The sequence below is a fragment of the Zea mays genome, chromosome 6 (genome assembly GCF_902167145.1).
Source record: "Zea mays cultivar B73 chromosome 6, Zm-B73-REFERENCE-NAM-5.0, whole genome shotgun sequence".
Classification (NCBI taxonomy): Eukaryota; Viridiplantae; Streptophyta; class Magnoliopsida; order Poales; family Poaceae; genus Zea; species Zea mays.
The window spans coordinates 6,646,703-6,673,942 of record NC_050101.1 but is presented as its reverse complement, the minus strand read 5'-3'; the positions used below and the strand labels follow the sequence as shown (position 1 = coordinate 6,673,942).

The following is a 27,240-nucleotide window of genomic DNA, read 5'->3' as shown; positions in this document are numbered from 1 at the left end:
TTCAAAAGAACAACAATTGATATTTTTTATAATAAAGATATTGTTGTCGATGTCCCAAGAGAACAAGAACAAAATAGTTCTGATTCTGAGTAATATGAAATTGCTAATTGGCTTGCTGCACAATAAGAGGAAGCTCCAGAACAACCATCTCCTAAGGTTCGTCGAGTAAATTTTGAAGATACTGGTGTGTTGGTTGTAGAAAGAGACCCAGGCTTACGTTGCCAGATTTTTTCTTACACCCCTGATAAGCAAGAACAAGTTATTAGAGCATACATGAAACATGGCCCATACCAATTTTTTAGAGATGTATACCCACCTTCAGGTCCAAAGAATCATCCACGGAGGTTTCAGTCACAGTGGTTTGAAACTTTTTCTTGGTTAGAATACTCGCCAACAAAAGATGCAACCTTTTGCTTTCCTTGCTTTTTATCTAAGAAGCCAGTAGGAAAAGCAGGATCTGATGTGTTTACTGTCAAAGGATTTAAAAATTGGAAGAAGGTTAAAAGTGGGGATAATTGTGCCTTCAAAATTCATGTAGGAGAGAGTGGGTCAGCTCATCGGTATTCTGTTAAATGCTATGATAATTTGAAGAATCGGTTATACCATATTGAACCGATTCTTGAGAAGCAAACAAGTGATGAAGTCAAGGCAAATAGATTGCGGCTTAGAACATCAATTGATGCAGTCCGTTGGTTAGTATTTCAAGCTTGTCCCTTTCGTGGACATGATGAGTCTGCTAATTCAAAGAACCAAAGTAATTTTCTTGAGATGGTAAAGCTAATTGCATCATATGATGAGGAGGTCAAAGCTGTTGTATTGAGTAATGCTCCACAGAATGCTAAATACACGTCACATCAAATTCAGAAGCAGATATTGGACCTTATAGCTTTTAATGTGCAAACAACTATTCGTGATGAAATTGGTGATGCCAAATTTTGCTTGATTGTTGATGAATCAAGAGACAAGTCAAGAAGAGAACAAATGGCACTTGTTGTTCGGTTTGTTGACAAAGGGGGTTTCATTCGAGAGCGTTTTCTTGATCTTATTCATGTTCATGATACATCATCTGCCACTCTTAAGAAGGAATTGGACTTTGTTTTATCACATCATAAATTAGATGTTCAAAATATTCGTGGACAAGGATATGATGGTGCTAGTAATATGTTGTGAGAGTGGAATGGATTACAAGCAAAGTTTGTAGAAGAGTGCCCTTATGCATATTATGTTCACTGCTTTGTTCATCAATTACAGCTAGCTCTTGTAGCTGCATCTAAAGAGGTAACATAAGTTCATAATTTTTTTGAACATCTTGCTCTTATCGTCAACACGGTTGTGTCTTCTACTAAGAGAAATGATGATCTACGTGCTAATCAAGTTGCTGAAATAGAGCACCTCATTGAGCTTAACGAGATTGAAACAGGAAGAGGTATTAATCAAATTGGAACTCTGCAACGTCCTGGTGAAACTAGGTGGAGTTCTCATTATAATTCCATTTGTAGCCTTATAAAGCTTTACAAGCCGACATTCTTAGTGCTGAAAGATATTGCTATTGCAAAAGGTTCAGGAACCACAGCTGCTGGACGTGCGAAGGCTGCTGGTGCTATTAAGCTGATGATGTCATTTGACTTTATATTTATTATGCATGTTATGAAGGAATTAATGGGGCTTATAGATTTACTCTGCAAAAAGCTACAACATAAATCTCAGGACATTGTGAATGCTATGGATGATGTTGCCACTACCAAAAGGTTGATTCAGAACATGAGAGACCATGGTTGGGATAGACTTATTAATGATGTGACAGTATTTTGCAATAAGCACGAAATCATTGTTCCAAACATGACTGAATTATATGTGGACTACATTCGATCTCGTGCAGGGAATGAGATCACAATTGAACATCACTATAGATATGATATTTTCACTAGTGCAGTTGATCAACAAGCTCAAGAACTAAACCACAGGTTTAGTGAACAAGTTACAGAACTTCTGATATTATGTGCTTCTTTAGATCCTAAGAATTCATTCAACTCATTGAAAATTAATGATGTGTGCTCTCTTGCTTCAAAGTTTTACCCTACTGATTTTTCTGAGCAAGAAAGAAGTACCTTAAGGCTTCAGTTGCAACATTATGAATTTGATGTACCTACAAATTCGAAGTTTCAGAATTTGACAACTGTTGCTAATCTTTGTCGCCGGCTAGCAGAAACTAGGAAATCAGATGAATGTTATTTGATCGACAGGTTATATACCATTTTATATTTAATTTAGTTAATTATTTTTCTATCGGTACAGAAAAACTCATACATTTCATCAACAGGTTGATTTGGCTTGTTCTAACTCTACCAGTTTCAACAGCAACGACGGAGCGTGCCTTTTCTGCGATGAAACTTGTTAAGACAAGGCTTCAAAGTAGGATGGAAGATGAGTTCTTAAGAAATTGCTTAATAACTTACATCGAGAAGGAGATAGCAATTCAGTTTGCAACAGATAAACTTATTGATGACTTCGATGCAATTCAAACACGCAGAGTAGCACTCAAGTAAAACATGTGAGTTCTTTTAACAATTTGTTTTGCTGAATTTAAATTATGTGAATGTAAAATTACTAAAATTTTACTTACTATATACATAGGATTGATTTGATACTTATAATTATTATTATTTCTTACACTACTATATACTATGGTCTTGTTGGCCTCTCCTATATCTTCTTTCTGGCTCCGCCCCTGCTCACAGGTTATCCAGCGGGCGGTGGATCCTCCCCGTGATGGCCCTACACACTATCAGCGCGTGTGCCCGAAAGGGAAATGTGCCCTTGGGCCATTTCTAAGTATTTTGGTGATTGAGTGCCAACACAAGTGCTTAAATGTGAAATCATGCTTGTGGATGGACAAAGTGCAAATCAAGAGCAAAGGTATGTTTCTATGTCTTAGTACATTGGTTTTGTGTACTAATATACTTGTCTAAGTATTGGAAACAGGAAGAAAAAGAGTTGGCTATGTACAGCCAAGGGGCTGTTTCGGTCTGGGGCACCGGACTGTCCGGTGGTGCACCGGACAGTGTCCGGTGCGCCAGGCTGCCTCGGCCGAAGAGGCCGCTCTCGGGAATTTTGCTGACGGCGTACGGCTAAAATTCACCGGACTGTCCGGTGTGCACCGGACTGTCCGGTGAGTCAACGGTCGCCAGGGCCAACGGTCGGCCGCGGATTCTGCGCGCGACACGTGGCCAAGCCAACGGTCGGAAGGGGGCACCGGACTGTCCGGTGTGCACCAGACATGTCCGGTGCGCCAACGGCTCCCAGACCTGCAACGGTCGGCTTCGCCATTTAAGGAAAGGAATCGGGCACCGGACACTGTCCGGTGTGCACCGGACTGTCCGGTGCGCCCGATGACAGAAGGCAAGGATGGCCTTCCTGATTTGTTCTCAACGGCTCCTAGCTGCCTTGGGGCTATAAAAGGGACCCCTAGGCGCATGGAGGAACACACCAAGTATTCCTACAACATTCTTAAGCACCAAGACATCGCTCTCGCGCATTCGTTTCATTGTGATAGCATCTAGAGCTCTTGTTGAGTTGCGAACTCTTTGAGTTGTGTTGCGAGCTCTTGTTGCGACTTGTGTGCGCGTTGTTGCTCTGATCTTTTGAAGTCTTGTGTGCGTTGCTCATTCCCCCTTTGCTCTGTGTTCTTTGTGAACTTCAATTGTAAGGGCGAGAGGCTCCAAGTTGTGGAGATTCCTCGCAAACGGGATAGAGAAAAAGCAAGCAAAACACCGTGGTATTCAAGTGGGTCTTTGGACCACTTGAGAGGGGTTGATTGCAACCCTCGTCCGTTGGGACGCCACAACGTGGAGTAGGCAAGCGTTGGTCTTGGCCGAACCACGGGATAAACCACTGTGTCAACTCTGTGATTGATCTCTTGTGGTATTGTGTTTTGTTGAGACTCCTTTCTAGCCACTTGGCATTTATTGTGCTAACACTTAACAAGTTTTTGTGGCTATAAGTTTAAGCTTTACAGGATCACCTATTCACCCCCCCTCTAGGTGCTCTCAATTGGTATCAGAGCAGTTCTCTTCAAGAAAGGGACTAACCGCCCGAAGAGATGGATCCTAAGGGGAAGGGAATCGTGATCAACGACAAGGAAAAGGAGTCCTTCGTCAACGAGCCAAAAGATGACAAATCCAACGACTCTGGCTCGGGCCACAGACGTAAAGATGGGAAGAAGAAGAAGACAAGGCGCATCAAGGAGATCGTCTACTACGACAGCGACGAATCCTCTTCTTCCCAAAAGGACGACGACAACGACTACAGGAAGACGGTCAATTCGAACTTTTCATTTGATTATTCTCGTATTCCACATAGTTCGAATTCGCATTTGCTTTCCATTCCTCTTGGCAAACCTCCACACTTTGATGGGGAGGACTACGGATTTTGGAGTCACAAAATGCGTAGTCATTTATTCTCTCTCCATCCAAGCATATGGGAGATTGTAGAGAATGGAATGAAATTTGATAGCTCGGATAGCCCTATGTTTATTAATGAACAAATTCATAAAAATGCACAAGCTACTACTGTGTTGCTAGCCTCTTTGTGCAGGGACGAGTACAATAAGGTGAGCGGCTTGGACAATGCCAAGCAGATATGGGACACCCTCAAGATTTCTCACGAGGGGAACGACATCACCATGCTCACTAAAATGGAGTTGGTGGAGGGCGAGCTTGGAAGGTTTGCAATGATAAGGGGCGAGGAGCCAACCCAAACATACAACCGGCTCAAGACCCTTATCAACAAAATAAGGAGTTATGGAAGCACGCGATGGACGGATCACGACGTCGTCCGCCTAATGCTAAGGTCATTTACCGTTCTTGATCCTCATCTCGTGAACAATATTCGTGAGAATCCCAGGTACACGAAGATGACGCCCGAGGAGGTACTCGGAAAATTCGTAAGCGGGCGGATGATGATCAAGGAGGCAAGATACGTGGACGACGCCTTGAATGGACCGATCAACGAGCATCAACCCCTTGCTCTCAAGGCAACAAGTAGCAAGGTGGCACAAATTGAGGCGGCCGGACTTAATGATGAAGAGATGGCTCTCATCATCAAACGCTTCAAGACGGTGCTAAAAGGTCACAAGGGGCAGCCAAGCAAGACCAAGACAAAGGGAAAGCGCTCATGCTTCAAGTGCGGTAAGATTGGTCATTTTATCGCTAACTGCCCCGATAACGATAGTGACCAGGAACAGGGAAACAAGAGGGAAAAGAAGAAGAATTACAAGAAGGCCAAGGGCGAGGCACACATCGGAAAGGAGTGGGATTCGGATTGCTCCTCCGACTCCGACAATGAAGGACTCGCCGCCACCGCCTTCAACAAGTCATCCCTCTTCCCCAACGAGCGTCACACATGCCTTATGGCAAGGGAGAAGAAGGTGAGTACTCGAGACTCCACTTATGCTCCTTCTAGTGATAATGAGTCTAGTGATGATGATGACATAGACTATTCATGCTTATTCAAGGGTTTAGATAGATCTAAGATAGACAAAATTAATGAATTGATTGATGCCTTGAATGATAAGAATGTGCTTTTAGAAAAGCAAGAGGATTTGTTGTATGAGGAACATGACAAATTTGTAGAAGCACAAAAATCACTTGCATTAGAGATTAAGAGAAATGAAATGCTTTCTTGTGAGTTGTCTACATGTCATGATTCAATTGCTAGTTTAAAGAGCAAAAATGATGATTTAAATGCTAAACTAGAAAAATCTAGTAAATCAACATCTTGTGTAGAACATGTTGAGATTTGCACTAGGTGTAAAGATTTCGATGTTGATGCCTGTAGTGATCATTTAGTTTCAATTTCCAAACTAACTGAGGAATTGGCTAATCTTAATGCCCAACTTAAGACTAGCAAGAATGAATTTGATAAACTAAAATTTGCAAGGGATGCCTACACGATCGGTAGACACCCCTCAATTAAGGATGGACTTGGCTTCAAGAGGGAAGCCAAGAACTTAACAAGCCATAAGACTCCCATTCCCGCTAAGGAGAAAGGGAAGGCCCCTATGGCTACTAGTGTTAAAAAGAACCATGCCTTTTTGTATCATGATAGAAAAAATTCTAGAAATGCTTTTAGAAGTTATGATGCTTATGATTCACATGCTTATGATTCTTATGCTATGACTGCTTCTAGTTCTCATGTTGTGCATGATAGAAATGTTGGTAGAAGGAATGTTGTTAATATTCCTAGGAAAGTTAATGAGCCTTCTACAATATATCATGCTTTGAATGCTTCCTTTGCAATTTATAGAAAGGATAGAATGGTAATTGCTAGAAAGTTAGGGGCAAAATGCAAGGGTGATAAAACTTGCATTTGGGTCCCTAAGGATATTTGCACTAACCTTGTAGGACCCAACAAGAGTTGGGTACCTAAGTCCCAAGCCTAAATTTGCCTTGCAGGTTTGTGCATCCGGGGGTTCAAGCTGGATTATTGATAGCGGATGCACAAACCATATGACGGGGGAGAAGAAGATGTTCACCTCCTACGTCAAGAATAATGATTCCCAAGATTCAATTATATTCGGTGATGGGAATCAAGGCAAGGTAAAAGGATTAGGTAAAATTGCAATCTCAAATGAGCACTCAATTTCTAATGTGTTTTTAGTTGAGTCCTTGGGATATAATTTGCTATCTGTTAGTCAATTATTCAACATGGGGTATAACTGTCTATTTACAAATGTAGATGTGTCTGTCTTTAGAAGAAGTGATGATTCACTAGCTTTTAAGGGTGTATTAGACGGCAAACTTTATTTAGTTGATTTTGCAAAAGAGGAGGTCGGTCTAGATGCATGCTTAATAGCTAAGACTAGCATGGGCTGGCTGTGGCATCGCCGCTTAGCACATGTGGGGATGAAGAACCTTCACAAGCTTCTAAAGGGAGAACACGTGATAGGTTTGACTAACGTGCAATTCGAAAAAGATAGACCTTGTGCAGCTTGTCAAGCAGGTAAACAAGTGGGAGGAGCACATCACAGCAAGAATGTGATGACCACTTCAAGACCCCTGGAGCTGCTGCATATGGACCTCTTCGGACCTGTCGCCTATCTGAGCATAGGAGGGAGTAAGTATGGTCTAGTTATTGTTGATGACTTTTCCCGCTTCACTTGGGTGTTCTTTTTGCAGGATAAGTCTGAAACCCAAGGGACCCTCAAGCGCTTCCTCAGGAGAGCTCAAAATGAGTTTGAGCTCAAGGTGAAGAAGATAAGGAGCGACAACGGGTCCGAGTTCAAGAACTTTCAAGTGGAGGAGTTCCTTGAGGAGGAAGGGATCAAGCATGAGTTCTCCGCTCCCTACACACCACAGCAAAATGGTGTGGTAGAGAGGAAGAACAGGACGCTAATTGATATGGCGAGGACTATGCTTGGAGAGTTCAAGACCCCCGAGCGATTTTGGTCGGAAGCCGTGAACACGGCTTGCCACGCCATCAACAGGGTCTATCTTCACCGCCTCCTCAAGAAGACGTCGTATGAGCTACTGACCGGTAACAAACCCAATGTATCGTACTTTCGTGTATTTGGGAGCAAGTGCTACATTCTAGTAAAGAAGGGTAGAAATTCTAAATTTGCTCCCAAAGCAGTAGAAGGGTTTTTGTTAGGTTATGACTCAAATACAAAGGCGTATAGAGTCTTCAACAAATCATCGGGTTTGGTTGAAGTCTCTAGCGACGTTGTATTTGATGAGACTAATGGCTCTCCAAGAGAGCAAGTTGTTGATTGTGATGATGTAGATGAAGAAGATGTTCCGACGGCCGCTATACGAACTATGGCGATTGGAGAAGTGCGGCCACAGGAACAAGATGAACGAGATCAACCATCTTCCTCAACTATGGTGCTACCCCCAACTCAAGACGATGAACAGGTTCATCAACAGGAGGCGTGTGATCAAGGGGGAGCACAAGATGATCATGTGATGGAGGAAGATGCGCAACCGGCACCTTCAACCCAAGTTCGAGCGATGATTCAAAGGGATCATCCCGTCGACCAAATTCTGGGTGACATTAGCAAGGGAGTAACTACTCGATCTAGATTAGTTAATTTTTGTGAGCATTACTCCTTTGTCTCTTCTATTGAGCCTTTCAGGGTAGAGGAGGCCTTGCTAGATCCGGACTGGGTGTTGGCCATGCAGGAGGAGCTCAACAACTTCAAGCGCAATGCAGTTTGGACACTGGTGCCTCGTCCCAAGCAAAATGTTGTGGGAACCAAGTGGGTGTTCCGCAACAAACAGGACGAGCACGGGGTGGTGACGAGAAACAAGGCTCGACTTGTGGCAAAAGGTTATGCCCAAGTCGCAGGTTTGGATTTCGAGGAGACTTTTGCTCCTGTGGCTAGGCTAGAATCAATTCGTATCTTGCTAGCATATGCCGCTCACCATTCTTTCAGGTTGTACCAAATGGATGTGAAGAGCGCTTTCCTCAACGGGCCAATCAAGGAGGAGGTGTACGTGGAGCAACCCCCTGGCTTCGAGGATGAACGGTACCCCGACCATGTGTGTAAGCTCTCTAAGGCGCTCTATGAACTTAAGCAAGCCCCAAGAGCATGGTATGAATGCCTTAGAGACTTTCTAATTGTTAATGCTTTCAAGGTTGGGAAAGCCGATCCAACTCTTTTTACTAAGACTTGCAATGGTGATTTGTTTGTGTGCCAAATTTATGTCGATGACATAATATTTGGTTCTACTAACCAAAAGTCTTGTGAAGAGTTTAGCAGGGTGATGACGCAGAAATTCGAGATGTCGATGATGGGCGAGTTGAACTACTTCCTTGGGTTCCAAGTGAAGCAACTCAAGGACGGCACTTTCATCTCCCAAACGAAGTACACGCAAGACTTGCTAAAGAGGTTTGGGATGAAGGACGCCAAGCCCGCAAAGACGCCGATGGGAACCGACGGACACACAGACCTCAACAAAGGAGGTAAGTCCGTTGATCAAAAAGCATACCGGTCCATGATAGGTTCTTTGCTTTATTTATGTGCTAGTAGACCGGATATTATGCTTAGCGTATGCATGTGTGCTAGATTTCAATCCAATCCTAAGGAGTGTCACTTAGTGGCGGTAAAGCGAATTCTTAGATATTTAGTTGCTACGCCTTGCTTCGGGCTCTGGTATCCAAAGGGGTCTACCTTTGACTTAGTTGGATACTCAGACTCCGACTATGCTGGATGTAAGGTCGATAGGAAGAGTACATCGGGGACGTGCCAATTCTTAGGAAGGTCCCTGGTGTCATGGAATTCTAAGAAACAAACTTCCGTTGCCCTATCCACCGCTGAGGCCGAGTATGTTGCCGCAGGACAGTGTTGCGCGCAACTACTTTGGATGAGGCAAACCCTCCGGGACTTTGGCTACAATCTGAGCAAAGTCCCACTCCTATGTGATAATGAGAGTGCTATCCGCATGGCGGAAAATCCTGTTGAACACAGCCGCACAAAGCACATAGACATCCGGCATCACTTTTTGAGAGACCACCAGCAAAAGGGAGATATCGAAGTGTTTCATGTTAGCACCGAGAACCAGCTAGCCGATATCTTTACCAAGCCTCTAGATGAGAAGACCTTTTGCAGGCTGCGTAGTGAGCTAAATGTCTTAGATTCGCGGAACTTGGATTGACTTATAGCATACATGTGTTTATGCCATTGATCATGTTCCTTATGCATTTTGTTGCTTATTGATGGTGCTCAAGTTGTACAAGCACTCCCCGGACCTCACAAGTCCTTTTGCAAGTGATGCACACATTTAGGGGGAGATGTGCTACAACTTGACCCTTTGAGACTAACCATTTGTTTGAGTTTGCTTGATTTAGTCTCGAAGGAGAATTGAAAGGGAAAAGGTGGACTTGGACCATGCAAGACTTCCACTGCACTCCGATGAGAGGGTAACTTATTCCAAGTTCATCTCTATGATCTTATTGCCTTTGTACTCTTAATTGAAGATTTTGGTGAGGCAATGGGGTTAAAAGGGCCAAGATTGATCCCGTTTTGGTGCTTGATGCCAAAGGGGGAGAAAATAAAGGCCAAAGCGATAAATGGATCAGCTACCACTTGAGATTTTGAAAATAGTAGAATAGAGCTTTTCGTTTTGGCAAAACTCTTTTATTGTCTCTCTTATCAAAAGTTGGCTTGTTGTGGGGAGAAATGTTGATTATGGGAAAAAGGGGGAGTTTTTGAAATCTGTGACCAATCTCTTTTGGAATAACTCTCTATATGCTTCAACATGTGTGTTTGACCTAGAGATAGAGATTTGAGTTTGATTTGCAAAAACAGACCAAGTGGTGGCAAAGGATGATCCATATATGCCAAAATTGAATAAAACTCAAATTTATTTTTATTTGAAGTGATTTTGCACTTGTTCTAGTTGCTTTATGTTGTGTTGGCATAAATCACCAAAAAGGGGGAGATTGAAAGGGAAATGTGCCCTTGGGCCATTTCTAAGTATTTTGGTGATTGAGTGCCAACACAAGTGCTTAAATGTGAAATCATGCTTGTGGATGGACAAAGTGCAAATCAAGAGCAAAGGTATGTTTCTATGTCTTAGTACATTGGTTTTGTGTACTAATATACTTGTCTAAGTATTGGAAACAGGAAGAAAAAGAGTTGGCTATGTACAGCCAAGGGGCTGTTTCGGTCTGGGGCACCGGACTGTCCGGTGGTGCACCGGACAGTGTCCGGTGCGCCAGGCTGCCTCGGCCGAAGAGGCCGCTCTCGGGAATTTTGCTGACGGCGTACGGCTAAAATTCACCGGACTGTCCGGTGAGTCAACGGTCGCCAGGGCCAACGGTCGGCCGCGGATTCTGCGCGCGACACGTGGCCAAGCCAACGGTCGGAAGGGGGCACCGGACTGTCCGGTGTGCACCGGACATGTCCGGTGCGCCAACGGCTCCCAGACCTGCAACGGTCGGCTTCGCCATTTAAGGAAAGGAATCGGGCACCGGACACTGTCCGGTGTGCACCGGACTGTCCGGTGCGCCCGATGACAGAAGGCAAGGATGGCCTTCCTGATTTGTTCTCAACGGCTCCTAGCTGCCTTGGGGCTATAAAAGGGACCCCTAGGCGCATGGAGGAACACACCAAGTATTCCTACAACATTCTTAAGCACCAAGACATCGCTCTCGCGCATTCGTTTCATTGTGATAGCATCTAGAGCTCTTGTTGAGTTGCGAACTCTTTGAGTTGTGTTGCGAGCTCTTGTTGCGACTTGTGTGCGCGTTGTTGCTCTGATCTTTTGAAGTCTTGTGTGCGTTGCTCATTCCCCCTTTGCTCTGTGTTCTTTGTGAACTTCAATTGTAAGGGCGAGAGGCTCCAAGTTGTGGAGATTCCTCGCAAACGGGATAGAGAAAAAGCAAGCAAAACACCGTGGTATTCAAGTGGGTCTTTGGACCACTTGAGAGGGGTTGATTGCAACCCTCGTCCGTTGGGACGCCACAACGTGGAGTAGGCAAGCGTTGGTCTTGGCCGAACCACGGGATAAACCACTGTGTCAACTCTGTGATTGATCTCTTGTGGTATTGTGTTTTGTTGAGACTCCTTTCTAGCCACTTGGCATTTATTGTGCTAACACTTAACAAGTTTTTGTGGCTATAAGTTTAAGCTTTACAGGATCACCTATTCACCCCCCCTCTAGGTGCTCTCAGTGCCTCACTCCGCCTCCGTCGTCCTTGTTGGACTCTATCGTCGACGAGAAATCGTGCCGGATGATGCGGCAAACGTTGCAGTTCCCGACCCGCAGACGATGTGCGAGCCAACGGAGCCGAGAGAATAGGAGATGGAAGCCTGCGTGAAAGCTCCGTGGAAGTTGGAAAACGTGGTAACAATATTGGGCCAGCACTTCTGGAGTCTCAAATTGTCGGGGACCATAATTAGGGGTACCCTCAAGGCTCCTAATTCTCAGCTGGTAACCCCCATCAGCATAAAGCTGCAAAGGCCTGATGGGTGCGATTAAGTCAGGGATCAGTCCGTTCGAGGGACTCGATCACGCCTCGCCCGAGCCTAGCCTCGGACAAGGGCAGCCGACCCCGGAGGATTTCCGTCTCGCCCGAGGCCCCCCTCCAGCGGCGAATATATTTCCGGCTCGCCCGAGGCCCTGTCTTCGCCAAGAAGCAACCCTGACCAAATCGCCGCACCGACCGACCAAATCACAGGAGCATTTAATGCAAAGGTGGCCTGACACCTTTATCCTGACACGCGCCCCCCAGCTGGCAGAGCCGAAGTGACCGCCGTCACTTCGCCGCTCCACTGACCGGCCTGACGGAAGGACAGCGCCGCCTGCGCCGCTCCGACTGCGGTGCCACTTGACAGAGTGAGGCTGACAGGCAGTCAGGCCCGGCCGAAGGCACCATAGGAAGCTCCGCTTCGCCCAACCCAGGGCTTGGACTCGGGCTAAGTCCCGGAAGACGGCGAACTCCGCTCCGCCCGACCCAGGGCTCGGACTCGGGCTAAGTCCCGGAAGACGGCGAACTCCGCTTCGCCCGACCTAGGGCTCGGACACGGGCTAAGTCCCGAAAGACGGCGAACTCCGCTCCGCCCGACCCAGGGCTTGGACTCGGGCTAAGTCCCGAAAGATGACGAACTCCGCTCCGCCCGACCCAGGGCTCGGACTCGGGCTCAGCCCCAGAAGACGACGAACTCCGCTTCGCCCGACCCCAGGGCTCGGACTACGCCCTGGCCTCAGCCGACGGTCTCCGCCTCGCACGACCCAGGGGCTCGGACTCGACCTCGGCCACGGAAGACAGACTCGACCTTGGCTTCGGAGGAGCTTCCACATCGCCCAACCTAGGGCGCAGACCAGCCACGTCGACAGGAGGCGCCATCATCGCCCTACCCCGAGCTGACTCGGGCCACGGGAGACAAGACCGGTGTCCCATCTGGCTCGCTTCGCCAGATAGTCAATGATGGCGCCCCGCATATTCCGTGACGACGACGGCTCTCAGCCCCCTTACGGAAGCAAGAGGACGTCAGCAAGGACTCAACAGCTCCGACAGCTGTCCCTCCGCCAGGCTCCATCGCTCCTCCGACGGCCACGACATCACACCAGCTGGGTGCCAAAATCTCTCCGGCTGCCACAACGGCATGTACTTAGGGTGCTAGCTCTCCTCCGCTAGACACGTAGCACTCTGCTGCACCCCCCATTGTACACCTGGATCCTCTCCTTACGCCTATAAAAGGAAGGACCAGGGCCCTCTTAGAGAGGGTTGGCCGTGCGGGGACGAGGACGAGACAGGCGCTCGCGTGAGGCCGCTCGCTCCCTCTCCCGCGTGGACGCTTGTAACCCCCTACTGCAAGCGCACCCGACCTGGACGCGGGACGAACACGAAGGCCGCGGGATTCCCACCTCTCTCACGCCGGTCTCCGACCGCCTCACTTTCCCCCCTTCGCGCTCGGCCTCGCGTCGACCCATCTGGGCTGGGGCACGCGGCGACATTCACTCGTCGGCTTAGGGACCCCCCGGTCTCGAAACGCCAACAGTTGGCGTGCCAGGTAGGGGCCTGCTGCGTGTTGACGAACAGCTTCCCGTCAAGCTCCAGATGGGCAGTCTCCAGCAACCTCTCCAACCCGGGACGACGCTCCGTTTCGGGAGTCTTGAGTTCATGTCTCTCGACGGCAGCTACGACATGATACTCCTTCCACCGCCGCGCGCCAACGACAATGGCGGCCGACAGCCCGCCCGCCGGCGGCGGAATCGACGACATCTTCCCCGCGTGGTGGAAGAACAACATTCGAGCTCGCCCCGTCCTCTCCCCCGCCAACGGAGGAGGAGGCGGGGCAACCAAGGCCAAGCAGAAGGCAGCGCCTCGTCGACTGTCGAGCGAGTCGACGGCCCCAGCGCCCCAACGGGGGGCGCGTCGGGCATCGACCTCGCGTTTGAGACGAAGGCGAGCGCCGTCTCCCCGCGACACGCCAACTCCGAGCAAACGGACGACGCCAGCGCGCTCGCGAAAGGCTTGCTGGATGTCACCCTCATACCTGAGACGATGGTGTAGTCAGTCCCTGACGTGACTTCATCACCGCCCGTCGACCAAGAGGTACCGGTCGATTCCAATCCCATGTCTTTCGGATTCAGCCTCGACCCGCCTAGCGGCTTCGCTTTGGCGGGCGCTCTCGTCGAGGCGAGTCCAAACCCTCTGGGGTTTCGTATGCGGTCACCTTGGGACCGGCTGACGGACGTCTCGACCTACGGGCCCTCTGGGTCCGAGGAAGACGACGAGCCCAGCTTCTGTTGGGATTTCTCTAGACTTGGCAACCCCAGTGCCATGCGGGACTTCATGACCGCATGCGACTACTGCCTTTCCGATTGTTCCGACGGAAGCCGTAGCCTCAGCGACGAGGACTGCGGCCCAAGTCGCGAATGCTTCCACGTCGATCTAGGGGGTCCCTCCGAAGGCAACCATCTCGGCATGCCGGAGGACGGTGATCTCCCTAGGCCGGTGCCTCGCGTTGACATCCCACGGGAGCTAGCTGTGGTCCCCGTTCAGGCGGGGGGCCATGACCCACAGCTCGAGCAAATCCGTGGGGCGCAGGCCAGGCTCGACGAGGGAGCAGGAGCGCTTGAGCCGATCCGCCGGGACGTCGGGCAGGCATGGGCGGGCCAACCTCCGGCCGGAGAAATACGTCATCTACCCTAGGGCTTCCAGCACCGCATCACCGACGACGTCAGGGTCAGGCCGCCACCCACATCTAGTGGGGTCGGCCAGAACCTGGCGGCAGCAGCAATGCTTCTCCGCGCGATGCCGGAGCCATCAACCACCGAGGGGCGGCGAATCCAGGGAGAGCTCAAGAATCTCCTGGAAGGCGCCGCGGTCCGACGGGTCGAGAGCTCCGCCTCCCGAAGGCAGGGGTACCCCTCAGAACCTCATGCCGCGACTTCCCGATTCATGCGGGAAGCCTCAGTCTACACCGGGCGCACGCGCAACACAGCGCCTGCAGCCCCGGGTCGCCTCGGCAACGGGCACCATCACCGCGACCGTCGGGCCCACCTTGACGAGAGGGTGCGCCGAGGCTACCACCCCAGGCGTGGGGGACGCTACGACAGCGGGGAGGATCGGAGTCCCTCGCCCGAACCACCCGGTCCGCAGGCCTTCAGCCGGGCTATACGACGGGCGCCGTTCCCGACCCGGTTCCGACCCCCGACTACTATCACAAAGTACTCGGGGGAGACAAGACCGGAACTGTGGCTCGCGGACTACCGTCTGGCCTGCCAACTGGGTGGAACGGACGATGACAACCTCATCATCCGCAACCTCCCCCTGTTCCTCTCCGACACCGCTCGCGCCTGGTTGGAGCACCTGCCTCCGGGGCAGATCTCCAACTGGGATGACCTGGTCCAATCTTTCGCCGGCAATTTCCAGGGCACGTACGTGCGCCCCGGGAATTCCTGGGACCTCCAAAGCTGCCGACAGCAGTCGGGAGAGTCTCTCCGGGACTACATCCGACGATTCTCGAAGCAGCGCACCGAGCTGCCCAACATCACCGACTCGGATGTCATCGGCGCGTTCCTCGCTAGCACCACCTGCCGCGACCTGGTGAGCAAGCTGGGTCGCAAGACCCCCACTAGGGCGAGCGAGCTGATGGACATCGCCACCAAGTTCGCCTCCGGCCAGGAGGCGGTCGAGGCTATCTTCCGAAAGGACAAGCAGCCCCAGGGCCGCCCATCGGAAGATGCCCCCGAGGCGTCAACTCACCGCGGCGCCAAGAAGAAGGGCAAGAAGAAGTCGCAAGCGAAACGCGACGCCGCCGACGCGGACCTTGTCGCCGCCGCCGAGTACAAAAACCCTCGGAAACCCCCCGGAGGTGCCAACCTCTTCGACAAGATGCTCAAGGAGTTGTGCCCCTATCACCAGGGGCCCGTCAAGCACACCCTTGAGGAGTGCGTCATGCTTCGGCGCCACTTCCACAGGGCCGGGCCACCCGCGGAGGGTGGCAGGGCCCGCGACGACGACAAGAAGGAAGATCACCAGGCAGGAGAGTTCCCCGAGGTCCGCGACTGCTTCATGATCTACGGTGGGCAAGCGGCGAATGCCTCGGCTCGGCACCGCAAGCAAGAGCGCCGGGAGGTCTGCTCGGTAAAGGTGGCGGCGCCAGTCTATCTAGACTGGTCCGACAAGCCCATCACCTTCGACCGAGCCGATCACCCCGACCATGTGCCGAGCCCGGGGAAATACCTGCTCGTCGTCGACCCCGTCATCGGCGACGTCAGGCTCACCAAGGTCCTCATGGACGGAGGCAGCAGCCTCAACATCATCTACGCCGAGACCCTCGGGCTCCTGCGTGTCGATCTGTCCTCCGTCCGGGCAGGCGCTGCGCCCTTCCATGGGATCATTCCCGGGAAGCGCGTCCAGCCCCTCGGACAACTCGACCATCCCGTCTGCTTCGGAACACCCTCCAACTTCTGAAGGGAGACCCTGACGTTCGAGGTGGTCGGGTTCCGAGGAACCTACCACGCGGTACTGGGGAGGCCATGCTACGCGAAGTTCATGGCCGTCCCCAACTACACCTACCTGAAGCTCATGATGCCGGGCCCCAGCGGGGTCATCACCGTCGGCTCCACGTACAAACACGCGTTCGAATGCGACGTGGAGTGTGTGGAGTACGCCGAGGGCCTCGCCGAGTCCGAGGCCCTCATCGCCGACCTGGAGAGCCTCTCTAAGGAGGTGCCAGACGTGAAGCGTCACACCGGCAACTTTGAGCCAGCGGAGACGGTTAAGGCCGTCCCCCTCGACCTCAGCGGCGACGCCTCCAAGCAGATCCGGATCGGCTCCGAGCTCGATCCCAAATAGGAAGCAGTGCTCGTCGACTTTCTCCGCGCGAACGCCGACGTCTTCACGTGGAGTCCCTCGGACATGCCCGGCATACCGAGGGATGTCGTCGAGCACTCGCTGGACATCCGAGCCAGAGCCCGACCCGTCAAGCAGCCTCTGCGCCGATTCGACGAGGAGAAGCGCAGAGCCATAGGCGAGGAGATCCACAAGCTAATGGCGGCAGGGTTCATCAAAGAGGTATTCCATCCCGAATGGCTTGCCAACCCTGTGCTTGTGAGAAAGAAAGGGGGGAAATGGCGGATGTGTGTAGACTACACTGGTCTAAACAAGGCATGTCCGAAGGTTCCCTACCCTCTGCCTCGCATCGATCAAATCGTGGATTCCACTGCTAGGTGCGAAACCCTGTCTTTCCTCGATGCCCACTCAGGGTATCATCAAATCTGGATGAAAGAGTCCGACCAGCTCGCGACTTCTTTCACCACACCCTTCGGTATGTACTGCTATGTCACCATGCCGTTCGGCTTGAGGAATGTGGGCGTGACGTACCAGCGGTGCATGAACCATGTGTTCGGCGGACACATTGGCCGCACGGTCGAGGCCTACGTCGATGACATCGTAGTCAAGATGAGGAAAGCCTTCGACCTCCTTTCCGACCTTGAAGTGACATTCCGATGTCTCAAGGCGAAAGGCGTCAAGCTCAATCCCGAGAAGTGTGTCTTCGGGGTGCCCCGAGGCATGCTCTTGGGGTTCATCGTCTCCGAGCGAAGCATCGAAGCCAACCCGGAGAAGATCGCAGCCATCACCAGCATGGGGCCCATCAAGGACTTGAAAGGCGTACAGAGGGTCATGGGATGTCTCGTGGCTCTGAGCCGCTTCATCTCACGCCTCGGCGAAAGAGGTCTCCCTCTGTACCGCCTCTTAAGGAAGGCCGAGTGCTTCACTTGGACCCCTGAGGCCGAGGAAGCCCTCGGGAACCTGAAGGCGCTCCTCACAAAGGCGCCTATCTTGGTGCCCCCAGCTGCCGGAGAAGCCCTCTTGGTCTACGTCGCCGCGACCACTCAGGTGGTTAGCGCCGCGATTGTGGTCGAGAGGCAAGAAGAGGGGCATGCATTGCCCGTTCAGAGGCCAGTCTACTTAGTCAGCGAGGTACTGTCCGAAACCAAGATCCGCTACCCACAAGTTCAGAAGCTGCTGTACGCGGTGATCCTAACGCGGCGGAAGCTGCGACACTACTTCGAGTCTCATCCGGTAACTGTGGTGTCATCCTTCCCCCTGGGGGAGATCATCCAGTGCCGGGAGGCCTCAGGGAGGATTGCAAAGTGGGCGGTGGAAATCATGGGCGAGACAATCTCGTTCGCCCCTCGGAAGGCCATCAAGTCCCAGGTCTTGGCGGACTTCATAGCTGAATGGGTTGACACTCAGCTCCCAACAGCTCCGATCCAGCCGGAGCTCTGGACCATGTTCTTCGACGGGTCGCTGATGAAGACAGGAGCCGGTGCAGGCCTACTCTTCATCTCGCCCCTCAGGAAGCACCTACGCTATGTGCTACGCCTCCATTTCCCGGCGTCCAACAATGTGGCCGAGTATGAGGCTCTGGTCAACGGGTTGTGGATCGCCATCGAGCTAGGGGTTCGACGCCTCGACGCTCGCGGTGACTCACAGCTCGTCATCGACCAAGTCATGAAGAACTCCCACTGCCGCGACCCGAAGATGGAGGCCTACTGCGATGAGGTTCGGTGCCTGAAAGGCAAGTTCTACGGGCTCGAGCTCAACCACATCGCCCGGCGCTACAACGAGACTGCAGATGAGCTGGCTAAAATAGCCTCGGGGCGAACATCGGTTCCCCGGACGTCTTCTCCCGGGATCTGCATCAACCCTCCGTCAAGATCGACGATACGCCCGAGCCTGAGGCACCCTCGGCCCAGCCCGAGGTACCCTCGGCATAGCCCGAGGCACCCTCGGCATAGCCCGAGGCACCCTCGGTTCGGCCCGAGGTACCCTCGGCCCTTGAGGGCGAGACACTGCGCGTCGAGGGGGAGCAAAGCGGGGTCACGCCTGATCAAAACTGGCAGACCCCGTACCTGCAATATCTCCACCGAGGAGAGCTACCCCTCGACCGAGCCGAAGCTCGGCGGTTGGCGCGGCGTGCCAAGTCGTTCGTCTTGCTGGGAGATGGGAAGGAGCTCTACCACCGCAGCCCCTCAGGCATCCTCCAGCGATGCATCTCCATCACCGAAGGTCAGGAACTCCTTCGAGAGATACACTCGGGGGCTTGCGGCCATCACGCAGCACCTCGAGCCCTCGTCGGGAATGCTTTCCGACAAGGCTTCTACTGGCCGACTGCGGTGGCCGACACCACTAGAATTGTCCGCACCTGCGAAGGGTGTCAGTTCTACGCAAGGCAGACCCACCTGCCCGCTCAGGCTCTGCAGACGATACCCATCACCTGGCCTTTTGCTGTATGGGGTCTGGACCTCGTCGGCCCCTTGCAGAAGGCACCCGGGGGCTACACGCACCTGTTGGTCGCCATCGACAAATTCTCCAAGTGGATCGAGGTCTGACCCCTAAACAGCATCAGGTCCGAGCAGGCGGTGGCATTCTTCACCAACATCATCCATCGCTTCGGGGTCCCGAACTCCATCATCACCAACAACGACACCCAGTTCACCAGCAGAAAGTTCCTGGACTTCTGCGAGGATCACCACATCCGGGTGGACTGGGCCGCCGTGGCTCACCCCATGTCAAATGGGCAAGTAGAGCGTGCCAACGGCATGATTCTACAAGGGCTCAAGCCTCGGATCTACAACGACCTCAACAAGTTCGGCAAGCGATGGATGAAGGAACTCCCCTCGGTGGTCTGGAGTCTGAGGACAACGCCGAGCCGAGCCACGGGCTTCACGCCGTTCTTCCTAGTCTACGGGGCCGAGGCCGTCTTGCCCACAGACCTGGAGTACGGCTCCCCGAGGACAAGGGCCTACACCGACCAAAGCAACCAAGCTAGTCGAGAAGACTCGCTGGACCAGCTGGAAGAGGCTCGGGATAGGGCCTTACTACACTCGGCGCGGTACCAGCAGTCCCTGCGACGCTACCACGCCCGAGGGGTCCGGTCCCGAGACCTCCAGGTGGGCGACCTGGTGCTTCGGCTACGACAAGACGCCCGAGGGCGGCACAAGCTCACGCCCCCCTGGGAGGGGACGTTCGTCATCGCCAAAGTTCTGAAGCCCGGAACATACAAGCTGGCCAACAGTCAAGGCGAGGTCTACAGCAACGCTTGGAACATCCAACAGCTACGTCGCTTCTACCCTTAAGATGTTTTCAAGTTGTTCATATACCTCGCTCTCACGCAAAGTTTAGTCATCAAGGAAGGGTCGGCCTCGCCTCGGCAAAGCCCGACCCTCCCTCGAGGGCTAAAAGGGGGGAACCCCCTCTGCGTCGAAATTTTCCTCGAAAAAAGATCTTTTCTGCCAGAATGTCTTTCGTGCTTTTTGACTACTTCGAAAGTGGATCCTGAAAACGACGGAGTACACGTAAGCAGCCAAGGCTGACCGAGCCGAGGGACTCCTACGCCTCCGGGATATGGATACCTCACTCATCACCTTCTGCGATAAGTAACTCATGTTCGGATAAGTGATTCCGCGGACCGAACAAGTCTTCACATTCGAAAGCTCTTCTGCTGAAGCGATTCTTCGAGCCTTCTCGACTGCGTCGGTGACAGAGCCCCATGGACGGGTAAGAGTGCGCGTAAGCGGCAAGGCCGACCGAGCCGAGGGACTCCTACGCCTCCGGGATACGGATACCTCACTCATCACCTTCCGCGAGAAGCAACTCTCGCTCGCACAAACATTTCTGTCACCGACAAAAAAGTCCAGGTACTCGAAACAAGAGGAAAAGAGACGCAGCTTTACAACACGGTGAGGGTGTGTTTTGGCCTCGGCGGCCGCAGGAAACACACGCTACAAGACAATCCGATCCCGCAGGCTCGGATCCTGACGCTTGAAGGGAGCAGTAGCACCCTCGGCGTCGACAACACCTTCGGCGAGGTCCGACCTAGCCTCGGACGGCGACGCGGTCCGAAGATCTCCACTCTGAAGGACGGCGTCATCACCAAGCCCAGGCCATCGCTGCCAGGGTCTTCTCCGGGAATCCGGCCCGAGCAGGCGGCTCGGCCGGTCACCCCGGGGCCTCGGCCAGCTGTCCTCCAAGGACGTCAGCCCGACCCGAGGCCTCGGCTGGTCAATTCCAGCGTCGGTCCCGCTAACAGACGACCCGGCCAGGCTCCGGCCGACCAGGTCTTCTTTTCAAAGCCAACTCTGCCTCTGTTCGCGCTGACACCGCTACCCCTGGCCTCGGCTCATCGAAGAGCGGCCGATGGGTTCCTTTAACTGAGCAAGAGAAGCCTCGGGCAACAAGGCCGACCGAGCCGAGGGACTCCTACGCCTCCGGGATACGGATACCTCACTCGTCACCTTTGCACGGGGCGACTCACGCTTGGTGAAGCGGTTCAGACAACCAACAGGCGAGTCTTAGTGCTCGAAAATGAGGAAAAAACACGGCTCCGTGCCAAAATTACATACATGTTCAGGCCTCGACAGCCACAATGAACAAAAACACTGGCATTCAAAGTGCCATTACAAACGGAACTCCGGTTCCACCTCCGCAGGTATGAACAACCCCACTCGATGGGGGGGGGGCCTGCGGAGCAACAGAAGACCGACGAACGGCGCGCCGTCGCCCGCTCCAGCAGCGGCGACGACGACGACTTCTGCTCCAGGGGGCCAAACAGCGGCAGCGATGACCTCAGGGCGGATGCTGCTGCCAGGAGGCCCCCGCCTATGCCCAAACTCGTGAGGCAAGGACGGGCAGAAGGCCGTAGAGTTGGAGGTCGATCCGTGGGCGGCCCTGGCTATCTCGTCGGCGGAAGAACCTCTTCCAGCTGCCGTGGCAGACGCCGGCGCCAGGAGCGGCTCCGAAGCCACTCGCGTCCGAGAGCCAGGCACGCGGCAGCTGCTGGTGCCACAGACAACAACCGCCCTTCCCCCCGATCACTGAGGGAAGGAGCGGGCCGCCGCCCACGCATGGGCCAGCCCCAACTCGACACACTCCCCTCCCCAGCCCTGGTGATGAAAATCCTTGAGGCTGAGGGAGGGGCAGAGGCTGCAGCCCGACTCGCTTTCCCCCACCATCAAACTGGAGGTCACCGTCTTGGGTGACCGCCGGCGGAGGGGTGCAGCCGGGCTGCATGATGAAAATCCTTGAAGCCGAATGATGGCCGAAAGGTACCAACTCCCGCGGAGTTGCGTTCCCCCGACGACAAGGCGGAAAGACGGCGGGTATCCCCCATCTGGGGGCTTGGAAGGTGGAAAGACGCGATGCGTAAGGAAGCGCGAAGACATGGTCGCCTTCTAAGGGGGTCACCCTCCTTTTAAAGGCGACTCTCCTTACTTGTGTCCCCAACCGTCGCGGGCTGAGTCTTCTCCAACACGCTCCAAGGCCCTCCTCCTATGGCGCGGAGGCTGGGTCCCATACGTCATGCAAGCCGGCTCAAAGCAGAAGAAGCCAAATCGTCGTGCGCGGTGCGTACAACCGCCCAGCGGTTACAAGCGACTTTCCACTTTTGCCCAGACCAGCGGGCGAGAGGGCGGGCAGCCATGCAGGCGGCATGCAACCGCGCCAAGTGGGCGCACTTCTCCGACTGCCAACACGCCCGGCATGGAGACCCAGGCCCACGCGTCATGCAACCGGCGCGCCGAGTGCTTCGTGCATGCAACTGCACCGCCACTTGTGCCACCACCGCGCCTCCTCGACTGCGGAACCAATACCGCGACTCGAGGCGACCCAGCGCACGACCCAGCAGCGCCAGCCTGGCGCGATGGTCAATGCGGCCGAAAATGGGCCGGCAGTAATGGCGGTGGCAGGCGGGCAGGAGCAGCGGCCGCGTCGTCAGCCAAGCTCACGTCCCAACCGGCGGCAACGAGAGAACCCTCTCTCACGGCGTGAAGACAACGCGCCCGTGTTCCGTTCCTCGAACGGCTCGCGCACGCGCAACGGCCGCCCCGCGAACCACTCGCCCCGTAGCATTAACTCCGCGGCGGGACAGGCGGCGCCTCTGGCAGGAGAAGCGAACGACGCTTCGCCTTTGCCATAATGACCGCGACAAAAAAGGTACACCGCGTCGTTCGATTTCGTATCCTTTTCCTTTTTCCTCTTTCTCTCTCTTGCAACAGGGACCGGGAAAGGGGGATATCCCGAAAAGGATCCTTCCCCGTGAAGGAACCAGGCTCCGAGCCTCCCTACTGATCAGAGGTTCGAAGGCTGGCCCCTCGGAAGGGTTCGACAGCCGCCTCAGATCACGTGGGCCCTACACCCACTACTGGTCAGAGGTTCGAAGGCCGGCCCCTCGGAAGGGTTCAACGACCGCCTCAGGCTACTCGGGCTCCGCGCCCACTACTGATCAGGGGTTCGAAGGCTGGCCCCCGAAGGGTTCACAGTCGCCTCAGACACAGAGCGAGGGATGACCATGGGTACGTTCGATACATAACCAAGGCTCGGGCTGCACTCCCGAGGTACCCTAGGACATTTCCGAGACCAGCGGGAACGATCTTGTAACGGAATCCCATCAGAGGGAGGCATCGAGCCCTCGGACCCCGTCGCCAGGGGACCGGGTCCGGCAGATCACCCGCAGGTACTTTTGGGCGTGCCTCCGGGCCCCTAGCCGACCCCTAACGAATGGGGCACGGACGTCCACTCGGATTACCCGCCTGCAGCTCACCGGAAACACCATGTTCGGCGCCCATTGAGGGCAACATGGCGCTTTCCCCCCCTCCTCCTTGCGGAAAGGCGACGCAGGGGCGTATGTAAAAAAGTCGAGTCTGTCCCTGATCGCCCTCTCGCCCTGTGCAGAGGCTCGGGGGCTGCTCTCGCAAACCTGGCTCCGGCCGAACCGTTGACAGCGTCAACATACCAGCCCGAGAACTTGGGACCCGACCGTACACCCGGGCTACGGCCAGCTCGCATGAGGGAATGACCAGACCAGCCGAAGCACTACGCGAGGCAATAAGACATCGGAGGAGTGAAACCACTCCTCCGAGGCCTCGGGGGCTACACCCGGCGGGTGCGCTCGCGCGCACCCACCGGAACAAAACGCAACCGAGAAAGGTTGGTCCCCTTGCAAAAAAGTGCGATGAAAAGCCTCCAAGCGAGTGCTAACACTCCCTTCGAGGCTCGGGGGCTACTGTCGGGGACCATAATTAGGGGTACCCTCAAGGCTCCTAATTCTCAGCTGGTAACCCCCATCAGCATAAAGCTGCAAAGGCCTGATGGGTGCGATTAAGTCAGGGATTAGTCCGTTCGAGGGACTCGATCACTCCTCGCCCGAGCCTAGCCTCGGACAAGGGCAGCCGACCCCGGAGGATTTCTGTCTCGCCCGAGGCCCCCCTCCAGCGGCGAATATATTTCCGGCTCGCCCGAGGCCATGTCTTCGCCAAGAAGCAACCCTGACCAAATCGCCGCACCGACCGACCAAATCGCAGGAGCATTTAATACAAAGGTGGCCTGACACCTTTATCCTGACGCGCGCCCCCAGCTGACAGAGCCGAAGTGACCGCCGTCACTTCGCCGCTCCACTGACCGGCCTGACGGAAGGACAGCGCCGCCTGCGCCGCTCCGACTGCGGTGCCACTTGACAGAGTGAGGCTGACAGGCAGTCAGGCCCGGCCGAAGGCACCATAGGAAGCTCCGCTTCGCCCGACCCAGGGCTCGGACTCGGGCTAAGTCCCGGAAGACGGCGAACTCCGCTCCGCCCGACCCAGGGCTCGGACTCGGGCTAAGTCCCGGAAGACGGCGAACTCCGCTCCGCCCGACCCAGGGCTCGGACACGGGCTAAGTCCCGGAAGACGGCGAACTCCGCTCCGCCCGACCCAGGGCTCGGACTCGGGCTCATCCCCAGAAGACGACGAACTCCGCTTCGCCCGACCCCAGGGCTCGGACTACGCCCTAGCCTTAGCCGACGGTCTCCGCCTCGCCCGACCCAGGGGCTCGGACTCGACCTCGGCCACGGAAGACAGACTCGACCTCGGCTTCGGAGGAGCTTCCACATCGCCCAACCTAGGGCGCAGACCAGCCACGTTGACAGGAGGCGCCATCATCGCCCTACCCCGAGCTGACTCGGGCCACGGGGGACAAGACCGGTGTCCCATCTGGCTCGCTCTGCCAGATAGGCAATGATGGCGCCCCGCATACTCCGTGACGACGGCGGCTCTCAGCCCCCTTACGGAAGCAAGAGGACGTCAGCAAGGACTCAACAGCTCCGACAGTTGTCCCTCCGCCAGGCTCCATCGCTCCTCCGACGGCCACGACATCACACCAGCTGGGTGCCAAAATCTCTCCGGCTGCCACAACGGCATGTACTTAGGGCGCTAGCTCTCCTCCGCTAGACACGTAGCACTCTGATGCACCCCCCATTGTACACCTGGATCCTCTCCTTACGCCTATAAAAGGAAGGACCAGTGCCCTCTTAGAGAGGGTTGGCCGCGCGGGGACGAGGACGAGACAGGCGCTCGCGTGAGGCCGCTCGCTCCCTCTCCCGCGTGGACGCTTGTAACCCCCTACTGCAAGCGCACCCGACCTGGGCGCGGGACGAACACGAAGGCCGCGGGATTCCCACCTCTCTCACGCCGGTCTCCGGTCGCCTCACTTTCCCCCCTTCGCGCTCGGCCTCGCGTCGACCCATCTGTGCTGGGGCACGCGGCGACATTCACTCGTCGGCTTAGGGACTCCCGGTCTCGAAACGCCGACACAAATATAGTACTCACGAGGTTGGGCCCTAACATGTTTGGATGGATTTTATTGAAATAGGGCTCTTGTTGGAGATATTTTTTGTTGAACAAGCCCTATATTTTAATTTGTTTGTGTTTAGGGCTTGAATCAGAGTTGCTCTTTCATTCACCAGACGAACTAACTTTTTACGTATTTATTATTATCTACTATCTTTATTCTCAAATATTTGTTGATGACTAATTTATTTTTGCACTAAACCACGACAAATAAAAAATAACAGGTACAGTATATTCAAAGAAAAGTCCCGTCGCAACAAAGATCCAACCATATAGCGAGCGTCGGAGTCCGATTTCCAAAATAAATTGGAATGCTATGTGGGCATCCACTGTAAGCAAGCCAGCCGAACGGCGTCTTTTGAATGGGTGGACGAAATAAATTCTGGCGCCAAGAAGATAAGAGCCTACACGCTGGCTGCACTCACTCCATCCATCATCTCATTCGCATATCTGGGGCAGGGAAGCTATCTGTCCACCAGACCAGCACTAGCAGCCGCTCACTCCAGCCATTACCCGCAGCTAGCAAACAAATGGCCACCGTCCTGAGCAGCCCCCGCGCGCCGGCCTTCTCCTTCTCCCTCCGCGCCGCGCCAGCGCCCACTACCGTGGCCATGACCCGTGGCGGTGGCGCCAGCAGCAGGCTGCGCGCGCAGGCCACCTACAACGTGAAGCTCATCACGCCGGAGGGGGAGGTGGAGCTGCAGGTGCCCGACGACGTCTACATCCTGGACTACGCCGAGGAGGAAGGCATCGACCTGCCCTACTCCTGCCGCGCGGGGTCCTGCTCCTCCTGCGCCGGCAAGGTCGTCTCCGGCTCCGTGGACCAGTCCGACCAGAGCTACCTCGACGACGGCCAGATCGCCGCCGGCTGGGTGCTCACCTGCGTGGCGTACCCCACCTCCGACGTCGTCATCGAGACGCACAAGGAGGATGACCTTATCTCCTAAGCAAATTAATAAAGCACCGCCAATTATCACGTCGACTTGCAAGCACAGGAGAGTAGAAGATGTCTCAATACTGGCTGTGCATGTAATTTTTTTGTCCGTTTCAAACTGTATTGTAAACTATTACCTCTGTTTTCAAATATTTTTTAAATATTTATCGCCGGCTAGTTCTTCATTCTTGAACTAAAAACACAGGTATAAGATAAAAAGAATAACCAAATGGTGATTCAACAAATGATAGGAAGAGAGAGTGAACGGAATATATGCCGTTCAACTATTCGGGTCAACCTCACATGAACGATTCATTACCCTTTTTCGTCGAGTACGTCAATAAATTAGAGAAATCCCTTAGAGCAATATGTTTCTTACATCCACAAGATCCTTTTACTCAAAGGGATTCACAAGACCTTAGCTATAACCAAAGATCAGGGCAAAAGATAGAGAAGAGAGCTTTACCTCGATCTATCGATTCCACTCGCGAAACTTCAAATCAATGGAGGGAATAGGTGGAGGACCTCAACATGATGAAGTCCTCCAAGTTTCAATGGATTTGGCTCAATATTTTGGTTGAGGGGAGGGTTTGAGAGGGGGATAGAGAAGGGGCGGCGTCTCCTTTTCAAATAACTCGACTAAGGAATGAGAAGAGAGAGAGAAGAGAAAAAAAGAAATAA

The 27,240-nt window shown here is 53.7% G+C and overlaps 1 protein-coding gene and 1 long non-coding RNA gene across 2 annotated transcripts; one reads left to right on the top strand and one right to left on the bottom strand.

The window, feature by feature from the left end:
* On the bottom strand, positions 1 to 27,240 carry LOC103628936 (uncharacterized). The gene is made up of 3 exons (XR_554010.3): positions 27,026 to 27,240; positions 317 to 469; positions 1 to 241 (listed from the first exon to the last, which is right to left on the bottom strand). It is a non-coding gene; the product is annotated as an uncharacterized lncRNA (long non-coding RNA).
* On the top strand, positions 26,133 to 26,743 carry LOC103628935 (ferredoxin 5). The gene has a single exon (NM_001310218.1). It carries the CDS (start codon positions 26,156 to 26,158, stop codon positions 26,570 to 26,572), a length of 417 nt encoding a protein of 138 aa, NP_001297147.1. The 5' UTR covers positions 26,133 to 26,155; the 3' UTR covers positions 26,573 to 26,743.